The sequence below is a fragment of the Cibotium barometz genome, chromosome 41 (assembly GCF_041138505.1).
Source record: "Cibotium barometz isolate CiBa-2024 chromosome 41, ASM4113850v1, whole genome shotgun sequence".
NCBI lineage: Eukaryota > Viridiplantae > Streptophyta > Polypodiopsida > Cyatheales > Cibotiaceae > Cibotium > Cibotium barometz.
In genome coordinates, this window is record NC_141086.1 from 435,676 (window position 1) to 450,266 (window position 14,591).

Below are 14,591 nucleotides of genomic sequence, written 5' to 3' on the forward strand. Positions count from 1 at the left end.
AAATTTAAACCATTATAAAAGCGACCAATATGAGCACGTGAGAGTGAGTGTGAAAATGAAGAGCAAATTCTTTATAAAAATCTCACAACCAAATGAGCATGTGAGCGCATGTGTGTGTAAACAAAGCAAGAGTACATTTACATCAAATCCAAGCATACGTGAAGCACAAGTGCATGAGATGATCTCATTCCAAAGAACGACAAGGCCCTGCCCAATTCCAATCTCTCACTCTTTGTTTCAACATTTGGGTATTTCTCATCCCCTTGGAAGTAATATGCACATCACTTTTCTTATTGGTTTGATATTTTGAACTTTGAGAATTGGATCCTCATAACTAGATTCAATTGAAGCGGTTTTCACTAACTAAATCAAAGCCATTCTAAATGCTCACTTGGTGATCTCCATTCCCAATCTTCTTAACTTTTCTTCTTTGGCCATGCTTCCTAACTAGCTTATCTGCTTGTTGCTTAGCTTGGAATCAACGAGTGATAATATTCACTATAACAAGATGAGGGATTAACAATGCTTTTTATTGAAGTTTTAGTGGTGTTTTACCTTTCATCGTTATAAGCACCGCTCAACGATATTTATAAACATTGCTATAAGCACCGCTAGGTGTGGCATTGAAAAAAAAAATACTCTAAATAAAATCCACAATAACATCTAGTAAAAATTTATCACATAAATTTGTCAAACATAAATATTTTCATAATAAAGAACAAAAACTCAACAAAATTTTCTATGCAAATATTTTTAGGTGCTGCCCGTAGGAAGAAGGAAGCTTCATGATTGCTGAGCCCCGTGCATAAAACTTTTCTAGACTTTCAAGAGACCCAAAATCTTTCCAATAGACCCTCCAGCTCCCGAAGCTTCGTGATTGCTGAGCCACTTGCATCAAACTTTTCTAGGCTTTCAAGAGAGACCCAAAATCTTCTGGTAGCTCCTCCAGCTTAGAGCACTCATCCATGCCAAGCTTCCGTAGCTTTTTCAGCTGCCCGAAGGAAGAAGGAAGCTTCGTGATTGCTGAGCCCCTTGCATCAAACTCTTCTAGGCTTTCAAGAGACCCAAAATCTTCCGGTAGCTCCTCCAGCTTAGAGCACTCAGCCATGTCAAGCTCCCGTAGCTTTTTCAGCTGCCCGAAGGACGAAGGAAGCTTCGTGATTGCTGAGCCACTTGCATCAAACTCTTCTAGGCTTTCAAGAGACCCAAAATCTTCCGGTAGCTCCTCCAGCTTAGAGCACCTCCACATCTTAAGCTCTCGTAGCTTTTTCAGCTGCCCGAAGGAAGAAGGAAGCTTTGTGATTGCTGAGCCACTTGCATAAAACACTTCTAGGCTTTCAAGAGACCCAAAATCTTCCGGTAGCTCCTCCAGCTTAGAGCACCTCCACATCTTAAGCTCCCGTAGCTTTTTCAGCTGCCCGAAGGAAGAAGGAAGCTTCGTGATTGCTGAGCCACTTGCATAAAACACTTCTAGGCTTTCAAGAGACCCAAAATCTTCCGGTAGCTCCTCCAGCTTAGAGCACCTCCACATCTTAAGCTCCCGTAGCTTTTTCAGCTGCCCGAAGGAAGAAGGAAGCTTCGTGATTGCTGAGCCCCTTGCATCAAACTCTGAGCACTCACCCATATCAAGCTCCCGCAGCTTTTTCAGCTGCCCGAAGGAAGAAGGAAGCTTCGTGATTGCTGAGCCACTTGTATCAAGAGACCCAAAATCTTCCGGTAGCTCCTCCAGCTTAGAGCACTCATCCATGTTAAGCTTCCGTAGCTTTTTCAGCTGCCCGAAGGAAGAAGGAAGCTTCGTGATTGCTGAGCCCCTTGTATCAAACTCTTCTAGGCTTTCAAGAGACCCAAAATCTTCCGGTAGCTCCTCCAGCTTAGAGCACTCATCCATGTTAAGCTTCCGTAGCTTTTTCAGCTGCCCGAAGGAAGAAGGAAGCTTCGTGATTGCTGAGCCCCTTGTATCAAACTCTTCCAGGCTTTTAAGAGACCCAAAATCTTCCGGTAGCTCCTCTAGCTTAGAGCACCTATCCATGTTAAGCTCCCGTAGCTTTTTTAGCTGCCCGAAGGAAGAAGGAAGCTTCGTAGTTGCTGAGCCCCCTGCATAAAACACTTCTAGACTTTCAAGAGACCCAAAATCTTCTGGTAGCTCCTCCAGCTTAGAGCACTCATCCATGATAAGCTCCCGTAGCTTTTTCAGCTGCCCGAAGGAAGAAGGAAGCTTCGTGATTGCTGAGCCCCTTGCATAAAACACTTCTAGGCTTTCAAGAGACCCAAAATCTTCTGGAAGCTTCTGCAGCAGCTCAGAGCACTCATCCATGTCAAGCCTCTTTAGATTTTTCAGCTGGCCAAAAGAAGAAGGAAGTTTCATCTGTAAAGTACATGAATCAAAGTTCAGAACATGTAAACTTTTAGAAGACCAAAGTCTTCTAACATCTGCAAGTATTGTCAAATTTTCAGCTGCTCAAGGGAAGATGGGAGCTTCATATTCACTGTGCAATCAGGGATTTTTTAAATTGAATTCTCTTGTAGAGTTAAAGTTCACTTTTTAAAGTCAGATCTCATGAAATTACAAACGTTTGCAGATCAACTCGAACATTAAAAAATAAAAATAATGAATATATACCTCAAAGTACATAGTGGACCCGAATTCCAGCACAGTAAGAAACTCCAGGCCTAATAATTCTTTAGAAGGAGCACATCTCAACCACCTTATTTCCAATGCTTTTAGCCCCTCATCATCACCCTCCAGATATGTTCCATGCAGAAAAAGCAATCGTAAAGATCGCATTTGGGAGAGAAAACTCGCATTCAAGTTTTTCTGGGAAGTGGCAAGCCCACGGATTTGATCAAGACCCTGCAACCACAAACCAAACCATCATTGCATGGATCGTGTTTTATCGCTCATGTACGGTAGTACTGGCATTGGAGGAGCATAATGCAGATGCTTGGTACAGATCTACATTCACTAATGTAGTTCCCATCGACTGCATAACCGAGGCACCCGTTAAATATATGGATATTGCACAAACATTGTAAGATCTAGTGTAGAGCAACTGAAATGGAAATACTGGGAGAGCCACCCACCCTCCACACCAGAAACAACCTTCAAAACAACAAGTGCAAGTGCAAAGATGGAAAAAAGGAAAAGCGACCAATCAAAGAGTAAAAAGTTAAGGATGAACAGTATAACAAGTTGCTTTCTGGACACTCACAACAGCCAATTTGAATCTTGGTAGTCTTTCGTTTTTGTGTTGCCTTTGCTTCCTACGGCATTGTTTGCAAACATAAATGTGTGCTGAAAACAGAGAAGTAAATAGAGAAGTGGATAACGCACCTGGTTACTTCGCAGCACTTGCGTCAAAATGGTATCATCCCACACCCTACTCCACTTGCCTGACTGTTTGACAATGCCTCTCCCCAAATCCCTCAAGTGATCGTGCATTGTCAAGCACCCATTTTCATCCACCTTCACTAGACAGAGATCTACCAAGCTCTCTAGACCACTTATCGAACCCTCTACCAAATCATCGCTTTTCCAAAAGTATTCGGCACTCTGCCTGTCTGCACCAATCAAGAAGCAAGCCACATCTAGAAACATTTCCTGCTCATGCTTACTAAGAGCCTCATAGCTAACCTTCAAACAAGTCTCTATCCGTTCGTACGAAGCAGCGCTTCTACTTAGAGTCTTGATTGCTTCTTCCCAGAATCTCTTTTCCTTCCTCACCCCAAGATGCTTACCAAGCACCTCCAGCGAAAGGGGAAGACCAGCGCATGCTTTGCTTACTTTCTCTGCTAGCTTTTCAAAACCTAGATCTGGCGAAGGCTTCTTGAAAGCATTCAGACACAAAAGTCGCAAGGACTCATCACGGTCCATGCCTTGTACCTCGTAGCGTTCACCGCTGAAGACATCAGAGAAATCATTGCCGTGAGGAAATACTGTTTGGTTCCTGGATGTTACAAGCATTCGACTTCCCGGTTGAAGGAATGTCAGATCTATGATTTCCTCGATGGATTCAAAGTTCTTTGGATCATCCAATATGATCAAGACCTCCTTCTCCCTTAATCCAGCTTTTAAACACGCTTTCTTCTTTCCTGCAGCGTCCCCTTGGAACTTCTTTTCATGCAGCAAATCTTCGAGCAGCTGATTCTGTAATTGACTCAGAGTCTTATCCTGACAATTTTCCACAAAGCTTGCTGCTTGAAACTCCTTTCGAAGTCTCCAGTAAATAGCGCGAGCAAGAGTGGTCTTGCCAATGCCACCCATGCCCCAAAGCAGCACAAAGTACACACTTCCCTTTTCTTTCAAACGAAACAGCTCGCCCACATCATGCACCCTCTTATCCAAACCAACTGCTTTGAGGTCATCCTCCACGGGAATCCTGCTTTGCATCTCCTGTGCTATCTTCTCTACGAGAGCTTCCAGCAACCGTCCTTCAAATCTGCACATAATTTGATAATATCGCATAGATTAGTGATATAAGTGAGAAGATTAACTCTACAAAAAACGGTTGCAAAACAAAAGTTTCGTACTTGTTAAAGGTCTCCAGGCGGAAGCCCTCGAGCCATGAGGCATCACACAGAGCATCTTCCCACCCCTTGATCGTGCTTTCGCTGTGCTTGCCTCGTCTTCGATGGTCCTTGATAGCTTTTGCAAACAGCCCGTCATTCTTGTTTCTTAGGTCTTCTGGCTTCACGTCGTCATAGAAGACCGGAAATAGCTTGGCTTTACTAGAGCTCTTGGTGCTCTTCAGCATCTCTACTCCAGACACCACCTAGACTCTGCGTAATTGCTTATAAAGATGGGCACTTGAATGATTGCTTTTCGGGCAGCTTCCAGCATGAAAGGGCGAACATTGTCTCCTTCAGGGAGCTCCTCCATGTCCAGAAATGCTTTGATCCCACGGCTTTTCAGGAAATAGTAAAGCATATTTGCAAATCCACGCTTCACGCGAATCCCACGATGGCTGATAAACACCGCATGCGTGCCGCTAGACAAGTGCAAAGGCTGATGAGCAAGAGCTGCGGGCGGAGTAGCTTCTGTGCTCGGGGAGCGTCGAACATCCATCTCTCTCTCTCTCTCTCTCTCTCTCTCTCTCTCCCCCCCCACTACGTTTCTCTTCCTCTGCTTCTCTCTCTCTCTCTCTCTCTCTCTCTCTCTCTCTCTCTCTTAGCGCTATGTCAGTGAGAGGCCTCTCGTCTCCATTAGAGGAGACAGGCTTTTAAAACTTCGCCGCAATAGTTTCAGCCGGCTCCTTCCAGGTAATTTGTTCGAGTCATCCTTCCAGGTAATTTCTGCGAGTCAAGCACGATGTCCCAGTGCTGTTGCTTTCCTGACAGCTTTTTTTCATGGATGTGTGTGTGAACAGCTAAATATTATTTTGTGTGCGCACTCACTGCACAGTGAACTGTGTGCCAGCAATATCCACAGGATTCAATTATTTTTACTTTTGCATAAATTCTTACTGCACAGTGAACTGTCTTTGTGGCTTTGGGGAAAATCTTTACTTTTTTTTTTTTAAGCAGGGATTTTGTATTAGAAAAAGAAAAGGGACTGACGATTACATAGCAGATACGGGTTGTGCCCTTTCAAAAAGAACCATACTGATCTAGGGGTTACATGATTACAAGGGCATGCACACATGGGTATACAGAACAGATGCAAGCTCTCGGGGGCCTGTTGGGGTGTACAGCGTTCTCATCGTCATCCACCTTATTGTAAATATCGGTGATTTCCAGCAGGTGCTCAGTGAGTATTCTGTCCTTCTCACGGATATCATGGATGTCATGTTCCAACTCTTCATCCCACCTGACATAGAGGATGCTGTCCCCGTCTTGTGCAGCATGTCCATGTTGTTGCATGCGTGTTTGCTTTTCTTGAGGAAGTCTCTTCTTTTGTGGAGCTCCTTCTTCCTTGCAGAGTTTGCATTCTTCATCTGTAGAAACAGTTCATGTTGCAGCATTGTTAGTACTGGAGGGGATGATTGAAATAACACGGCATTCCTGGCACACCAAATAAACCATAAAAACTCTGCTCTAATACAGTTCCAGAGGGGGTTTGAGCATCCAATGGAATCCCCTAAAAGGAGTTGTTTCCACGAGAGGGGTCTCGGGTGGATGCATTCAATGAGTTTGTTGAGGATTGATAGGATAGGGTTATTAAATCTGCATTGGAGAAATAGGTGTAGTAGGGACTCCCCCTCCCTTTTGCACCGTGGGCAAAGGCCAGATCCTTTCCCTATTTTGCAAGCTCTCTCCTGTGTCCATAGCCCCCTGTGCAAGATTAACCACAAGAGGCATGCCTTTTTGGGTTGGATTATAGGGGACCACAGACATTTGAACTTGAAGGTCCATTGGCGTCTGTCGAGGAGCACCTCCCACTTGGCATTAAGCTTGACATGCAGCGGGGGGCTAACAATGTCTTTAGGGATGGGGAGCAGGTTTTTTCCCGTCGCCCACACGATCGCCTTCGGGTGGATAGGGGTAAAGATACCAATCTTCCAAGTGATGTCCACATCCCATTCCGCCATTCTCTGCTCAATCAGCCCTATATCCACTCTATTCAGCTTAAATCGGGTCCTGATTTCCTCCCTGGATGCCCAGTCCTGTTTCCCTTTGTCCCACAAATCCGCCCAGGTTCGGATACCCTTTTTGTGCAGTTTCAGGGCTTGGTGAAGATTTTCTTCAGTAACTCTAGGGATTTCCAGCCAGGGCCACCATACAGAGTCATTCTGTCTGAGACCTGCATCCCTATGTTGACGGGGGTTAGGGCGGAGCTTACCTTTAAACCTGTTCCACGCTTTCCATAAGGATAGCGTTAGTGCACTGCCCACTGCTCTGATCGGATGAGGGCTGAAGAAGATAGTTACCGTAGGAAGATTGGTCCATTTTGCCTTTCCTAGTAGTTTGAATCTGTGCAGATGTCTTGTGATAAGCTTCGCCCAATCTTGCTCTAGGGAGAAGAATCCTCTGATGATCCATTTACTGGCCAGCCTGTCAGCCAGTTCAGAGATGTCATGAATTCCAAGGCCCCCTTTCTCTTTAGCCAGAGTGCAGTATGGCCATTGAACTTTGGGGATTTTCTTTCCCATGGGATGTCCCGACCAGAGAAAGGTGCTGCAAATCTGTTGTATAGACTTGAGTGCCTGATCTGGGGGTCTCCAGCATGCCAAGAAGAAAAGGGTAGCCGGGATAATATAGTGATTGATTGCAAGGATTCTTCGAGCGAACGATAGGATGGTGTTCTCCCATCTGTTGAGTTTGGCGGACAGCTTGGACATTACCCATTCCCACCTCTGGTGCATTGAGACCTTGAACCCCATCGGTATACCTAGTAATCTGAAGATCTCCCCATCTTGGATGAGTTGACATCCTTGCTTCACAATCCACTCGGGGGTGGGGAGCCCCTTGGACCTGATACCCGTTTTTTGGTGATTGATCAGAGATCCTGACGCTGTGCAGAAGAGTTGCAGGCAAAGCCAAAACTCTTTTAAAGAAGCCTCCTTATTGGCCACCACAGGGCATTGGTATCATCGGCGAAGAGCTGTAGGCACATCTGTCTGTGGGAGTTGGGGAGTTGTATCCCTTCCATTCTCTTTAGCCTGATTCTATCTTCAACAAGCCAGGACAGCCCGTCTGTGGCTATAGCGTATAGAAGGGGGGCTAATGGGCAGCCTTGTCTGATCGATCTGTTGAGACAAAGGGGCCTTGAGAGTTCACCATTGATTGACACTTTTGCCCGGGCATTCCCAAAGAGCGTTAGGATCTGTCTGATAAAATTCTCTTTGAACCAAGTGCATTGGAGGGTCAGCCTGAGGTAATCCCATTCTAGACGATCGTAAGCTTTGTCAAAGTCGATTTTAATGAAGCAGTAGTCCTGCTCTGATTCCTTTGCAAATTCTATGCCCTCCCATAGGCTGATTATGGCATCAAGGATGTAACGCCCTTTTATGAAACCCTTCTGTTCCTGTCTCACCCAGTTATGCAGGTGTTTGGTGAGCCTAAGAGCCAGCGCTTTTGAAAATACCTTGTAAGCTGTATTAAGCATTGTTATCGGTCTCCAGTTGCCTAGGTGTTTGGTGAGCCTAAGAGCCAGCGCTTTTGAAAATACCTTGTAAGCTGTATTAAGCATTGTTATCGGTCTCCAGTTGCCTAGCTCCTCTTTGTCCCCCCTTTTGTGAATAAGTTTCATACTCCTGTATTAATAGTTAGGGGCAGAGCTTGGAAATGCAGGGCTTCATCCCAAATGAGCTTGAGCGGGGTTAGAAGGCTTGATTTAAAGATCTTGAAGAATTCAGCTGGTAGGCCGTCCAACCCCGGACTTTTGTGATTCTTCAATGTGTCAATGGCTTTGCTCAGTTCATCAGTAGAGAGGACAGCCTCCAGGCTGTCAGCCAAATGCAACGGGACCGATGGTTTCCAAATTCTTTTAATTTCTTGTTGAGCCTGCCATTTGGCTGGGGAGACACTTCCAGGGAGGCTGAATATTTGGCTAAAGTATTGATGGGCTATCTCCAGATTTTCCTGCTCGGATATTGCAATAGAGCCATTCGGTTTTCTCAGGGGGGGAATAAAGTCCTGCATGTTCTTCTTCTTAAGCAGCTTGAACATTTCTTTCACGGGTCTATCCACTTTATTTACCCATGAAGAACAGTTTAAGGTGCTCTCCTTCAATCAGTTCTTCTTTGTGGAGGGCGTGTCTGAGTTGCAGTACCTGTTCCCTCTGGCTCGGGGAGGGGTTTACACACTCTTCCAGCACTTTCAGCTTGTCATACGTGTGTTCTCTTCTCTTCCTCCTGATGATGGAGACTTCCTTCCTGGTGTCTATTAGCATTCTTTGAGTTTGCTTGACAGCTGCCGACCATGCTCTAGCGGGGGGGGGGGGGTTCCCCTTGAAAGCTTCTTCCCAGATATGTTTGATTTGGGTCTGCACGCAGGGTAGGTCAAATAGCTTTGGGTCGGTATGGAACCAGCTACTTCTAATCTTGTTATCCTTCTCATCTAGCAGCACAACCAATGGGTAGTGGTCCGACAGACATGTAGAGCTATCCACATTCGCTTTGCACCTCAGGAACCTATTTCCTACTTCGGAGGAAATATAGCATCTATCTAATCTAGCTTTTCTAGTAAGTGAACCTTTTCCATAGTTCTGCCAAACAAGTAAATTTGCCTTGTTCACCAATATCTAGCAGAGAGTGAATGGCCTTCAGCTGCGACCATTGCTCCTTCTCCTGGCCTTTAATGGTTTGTCCTAGGCCTTTGAATCTATCCTCCACCTGTTCTACCATATTAAAGTCTCCGATTAGCACGCATGGACCTTCCACTTCCTGCAGGGATTGCCAAATGTTCGCCCGGTTCGCTGCATTGCTTGCAGCGTAGATGGCAATGACATTAATGGGATTGGGTCCCCCCAATTTAACCCCTCTAGCCAGTGGGTGTTGCAGGGCTCAGAGATGATCTGTAAGATGTCCTTCTTCATTTTCTCCGCTATGCCCAAGGCTGAGCCCCCAGATCCTGTAGGATGAGATGTAGCAATCCAGAAACGGCTTGAGTCAATGCTTTTTAGCCTCTGCATGAGAGTCGCCTCTTGGGCTTTAATTTCTTGCAGACATATTATGTCTGCATCTTGATGCATACTGTGCAGCCATCTTTTCACCGCCAAGGCTTTTAGAGGGTCGGTGAGTCCCTTTACGTTCAGAGAAACTATTTTCATTTCTTACCAGTTTTGGTAGAGTGCCTCTCTAACTGAGGAGTACCCGCCGGGGATTTTGCCACCTGATCTCTGCTCCTCTTGTTATCTTTTTGACATTCCATCGGCGCCGGGGTAGAGGAGATGAGATGAGTCTCTTCATCTACTTTTTTCCCTTTGCCTTTATCCTTGGTCGGGGTCGAATCCTTGGCATCCATTGAGTCAACTTCCTTCTCCAGCCTGTTTATGTCGATGCTAGGTTGGGCTTGATGGTAGGAGGACGCAGATGATTCGGTCGTCTCAGCGACCTCCGACTCAGGGAAATTTAGCAGTGGTGCGAATCTGTTCCCTTTCCTTCCTTGCATTTTTTTGGGGGGATCTCCCCGTTTCTTGTTCTTGGCAGTGACAGGGATGAACTCTTCCTTTTTTTGGAGGGGGCCCGTCCCACTTTTGGCTGCGGTCTGGATGGGCGCAGACTGTTTCTGCGGGTGTTTGGCTGGGCAGACTGTTTCTGTGGGTGTTTGGCTGGGCAGACCTTGATGGCATGACCTTGAAGACCACAGTGGAAGCATGCGTTCGGAAGGTGTTTGTACACCACAGCATGAATTAGGGTAATCCCGTCATCTCTGTATATCTCGATGTTGGCTGGGAACGGCCCCTCCAAGTCCATCTCCACCAGGATTTGGGGGTGCCATCTTGGATTAAAGTCCTGCTAAGGTCGTCTACCCAGGATTTTCCCAAGGGGTTCAGCTACCTTGTGGAGGAAGGGGTAGTATTGCATGGGGAGGTGAGGGAACTCTACCCATACAAGGTAAAGGGTCGGTTTCGGCCCTTCAGTCGAGAAGCTTGGGGACCATCTGGAAAGGCACAGGGGGTTGTTACGGATGAGCCATTGGCCTGCCCCCAGAACTTTTAGGGCCATCTCTAGGGTCTTGAGGAGGAACAGATAATAATTGTTGGGGAGGACATGTGCAGTGGAGATTTCTACCCCCAATGGGCCCCAGGACTGTCTTACCCAAGACTTTAGGGTTTCCAGGGGGGGACGGGGGCCGAACAATAGACCCACCACCGCCCTGGCAGAGTATTCCTGCTCTAACTTCTTAAGGCCATCAGAGGGAAGAAAAAGCTTGATATTGGCATAAGAGTTACCTTGATGATCTCCGAGTGGAGTAGTTCCAGCCATTGGAGTGCCATCTGGTGATTGCAGAGCGGGCGGGGATTGCATGGCACCTCCGCGGGGATGGACTTGGCGATTCGCCTCATCTCGGTGTGATGCTTCTGCAGTATGAGATGGGGAGATCTGCGCGGCCGCATGTCGCTCCAAGCAGGCCACTCTTTCTCTGAGAAAATTGCGCTCTGCTTCCGCGTCCGCCAATGCATGATGAAGAAAATTGGGATCTTGAAGCATGATGGAAAAGAGGGGGCATGTCCTGCGCCACCGGGACCAACGCCCGAATCCAGGTCCATGATCTCACGCGACCTGAACTCCTTGGGGACGGCATCCAAAGCCTGATGCCACAGGTCCAAGACCTGATTTGACCCTGTCAAAGCCTGTCGCTCGGTGTGTTGCTGCAACATGTCAGTTCTTTCCTTGACGAGCGACGAAGCGGCGACTCTGTACCTGCTCATATTTGATCATGCTCCTCTCGTTCTTATTAATATTTTGCTGCTACCTGCACTTTGCACACAGTCCTACTCGCCTTCAATTCTAATGTGCGACAGCCTGTGAACCCTGAATCGTCCCGCAGCACTCCCCTTCCCCGTTACGCCAGGCCCTCCAAAATCTTTACTTTTGCATAAATTCTTTTTCCTTTTACTTTTTACTTTTTACTGCACAGTGAACTGTCTCTGAGGAAAATTTTTACTTTTGCATAAATTCTTTCCTCCTTATTTGGTAGATATCTGCAAAATAGATTAAATAAATATTTTAAGTAAACTTTTTTATTATTAATATTTTTAACGTATTTATGGTTTTTTAAAACCCGTATTTTCTTGCATATTTTAGTAGCTTTCCAATTAAGTTTGCTGATATTGGAGAGCACTCCAAGAATACGAATCTACGTAAAAAGCTTTATTAATTTAATTTTCATGTATATTCTAAAATTAAAATGCTTACCCTCTATTGAAGCACCTTGAGTTTGTTTTGTAATGGAGAATTGTTTTCCCATCATTCCTGATTTGAGATTTAAAAGCAAGGTTAATATGAGGTTTAACAAATAATAAATTTATTGTTTATACGTTTTTATTTTTATATATTGTTACTTTTACCTTTTTATTCACTATCTTGCCATATCCAAGATTTCCTTATATACTACATTTTTTGTTGTGTTTTCTTTAAGATTCTTTGTTTTTGTCTCTATGCGTTCTTCTTTAAATAAGAAAATCTTTAAGGTATCTGATGATTTTGCTTGAAATAATTCAACATATAATTGTCTATGAGTAAAGACGCGAGTTGATAGATATAATCCTAGGTTTGACAATGTTTGACGTTGTGATTTGTTTATTGTCATACAGAATGCCAATTTTATTGGAAATTGTCTTCTTCTCATTTCAAATGGAAGTTCTATCAATTCCGGTATGAAAGTTATTCTTGGTATGAAAACTCTTTCTCTAATATTTGTACCTGAAAATATATTATTTGGTTTTATTTTTTATTTTTTATGAAAATGTCAAATCATAGATATATAGTTATTCTTATTCAATGTTTTTACTATTTAATGCAAGTCTCTCTCTCTCTCTCTCTCTCTCTCTCTCTCTCTCTCTCTCTCTCTCTCTCTCTCTCTCTCTCTCTCTCTTACACACAAACAAACAATCATACTTACATTAATATATATAAATTTATTTTTGTATTTTTTCATTCTTGGATCTATTTGCACATTATTTAAAAGTTATCTTAATAAGTATTCATTAAAATTTATTTGTTTCTAATTTACTATATTTAATAGATTTATATTAAAAATGTGATAATAAAATTTGTTACATCTACCTTTTTATAAAAAGTTGTATTTTATATTGCATGGTTGTATGAATATCAAATCATTATAATTAATACATTTAGAAAACATTGTAGCATATATATTATTAAATTGATTAGAGACTCAAAATTAGAGAAAAAGAGAGAGGATAAGATGGATAGATAGAAAAAGATAGATATTTATCTAAGTGTTTAAAAGAAAAGGCTAAAGTACTTTATTTAAATTATAACCAAAGTCTTCAAAGATACCTTTTTGATGTTCTCCATCATGACACCCTTGACCATCCACCCGGTTGTTTCTTCACAACATTTAAATTATAACCAAAGTCTTCAAAGATACCTTTTCAATATTCTCCATCGTGACACCCTTGACCGTCCACCTGGTTGTTTCTTCACAATCATGCACCAGCTCCAATCATCTTCTCCATCCTTGACCTTTAGCAACCTGCCAGGAGCTAAGAAGATTAATATTTAGAAAACATTATAGCATATATATTATTAAATTGATTAGAGACTCGGAATTAGAGAGACAGAGAGAGGATAAGATAGATAGACAGAAAAAGATAGATATTTATGTAAGTGTTTGAAAGAAAAGGCTAAACTGTGTTATTTGAATTATAAATAAGCTCAATATAAAATTATAACTATAATTGAAAAGATAGTTCAAGTAATCTAACCTTGTAAAGTCTTTGTGTATTAAAGACCAATTGAAGGAGCATGCATCTATCCAAAATAGTAAACCTAGAGTTTGAAAAAAAAACACTTAATACTATTTAATGCAAGCATCTCTCTCTCTCTCTCTCTCTCTCTCTCTCTCTCTCTCTCTCTTGCACACACAAACAAACAATCATACTTACATTAATATACATAAATTTATTTTTGTGTCTTTTCATTCTTTGATCTCTTTGCACATTATTTATCTTAATGCCCACCTTCTGATATTTTTGGCTTCAAAATTGCATTATAAATACATATTTATATAAGAGCATCCTTGCTTTGTAACGGCCTCAGGTCTGTAGGCTTGGGCCCCCCTTTGATATTGTATATCCTCTTTATGCTCCTTTTAGGAGTTTTTCTCATTAATTCTAATCTTTGCCCCCTTTTTTAAAAAAAGTTTATTCTTTCAACACATGTACACTAAGTTGACGGTCCTTTATAGGAAACATTGATTGATTAAAATAATACCAAGATCTAATCATAATGAAGTAGGATCCTTGTTATTAAGGTAATACACATTAATTAAGTCGAAACTCAATAGTTAGCAGCATAAGCTCTAACCATAGGATATGGCGAAATACCTCTTTAACTAAGGCGTGCTCTGTTGATCCTCACATCCATCCATCAGTGGCTAGATAAACGATACCTACGTTCTCCTCGATTGCCTTGCTATGGATGGTTGCTACCATATTAGCCTTTGGCATGTGGTAACCTTTGCTTTTTTATAACTCCAACGCCCAGCTGCCCGAATCGATCACTACACCATCCCCGCGCAATGCAAGAAGCAAAGCCCCAATTGATGGCATCTGCATATGGACTCCTCAAATCTCCAATGAACTACAGCAATCCATTCATCATGATGTTAATCACAAAATATAACTCATCATGTTCACGTTAATCACCAATGAATGAGCTGATAAAAAACATTACACTAATTGAGCACCAATATATTTTATGTTCGACATTACCATTGTGCTAGATGAGGCAGCAGAGGGTGAAGGGGGAGGCAGGGCTGCCCTAGCTTTAGCATCGCCAAGATGCTCTAGCAAAGAGTGGATAGTGGCCTCGGTGAGGACCCGATGCTTTGCAAAATCTGCTTAAGTGCAGGTGAGGAGGTTTTCTACTGTCTGGGCCAGACTCATGGCTTCCTCATGCAAGCCTTCAATTACGGTAAGCTCGTGTGATGAGCTCTCTCGACCGTTGTATGGGCTATTATGA

At 43.4% G+C, this 14,591-nt stretch overlaps 2 protein-coding genes across 2 annotated transcripts; both read right to left on the reverse strand.

The window, feature by feature from the left end:
* Positions 1-686: 686 nt before the first annotated feature.
* LOC147614578 (TMV resistance protein N-like) lies at positions 687-5,301 on the reverse strand. The gene is made up of 4 exons (XM_086779860.1): positions 4,528-5,301; positions 3,332-4,436; positions 2,621-2,851; positions 687-2,365 (listed from the first exon to the last, which is right to left on the reverse strand). Exons 1-4 carry the CDS (start codon positions 4,749-4,751, stop codon positions 905-907), a joined length of 3,021 nt encoding a protein of 1,006 aa, XP_086635986.1. The 5' UTR covers positions 4,752-5,301; the 3' UTR covers positions 687-904.
* Positions 5,302-5,466: 165 nt separating this feature from the next.
* Positions 5,467-11,230, reverse strand: LOC147614579 (uncharacterized). Its single transcript, XM_086779861.1, has 2 exons — positions 10,832-11,230; positions 5,467-5,930 (listed from the first exon to the last, which is right to left on the reverse strand). The coding sequence occupies exons 1-2, from the start codon at positions 11,088-11,090 to the stop codon at positions 5,611-5,613; spliced, it is 579 nt and encodes a 192-aa protein (XP_086635987.1). The 5' UTR covers positions 11,091-11,230; the 3' UTR covers positions 5,467-5,610.
* Between the last annotated feature and the right edge of the window lie 3,361 nt (positions 11,231-14,591).

What these genes read in the sequence shown, in the direction of transcription:
- LOC147614579 (XM_086779861.1), bottom strand. Translation starts at nt 11,090, where the DNA reads ATGCTTCAAGATCCCAATTTTCTTCATCATGCATTGGCGGACGCGGAA. An exon ending in TCCACTCGGAGATCATCAAG is followed by an intron (nt 5,931 to 10,831) that starts GTAACTCTTATG and finishes CTGTTTCTACAG; the next exon opens with ATGAAGAATGCAAACTCTGC.
- LOC147614578 (XM_086779860.1), bottom strand. Translation starts at nt 4,751, where the DNA reads ATGCTGAAGAGCACCAAGAGCTCTAGTAAAGCCAAGCTATTTCCGGTC. An exon ending in CGCCTGGAGACCTTTAACAA is followed by an intron (nt 4,437 to 4,527) that starts GTACGAAACTTT and finishes AATTATGTGCAG; the next exon opens with ATTTGAAGGACGGTTGCTGG. An exon ending in GGTCCACTATGTACTTTGAG is followed by an intron (nt 2,366 to 2,620) that starts GTATATATTCAT and finishes TGTACTTTACAG; the next exon opens with ATGAAACTTCCTTCTTCTTT.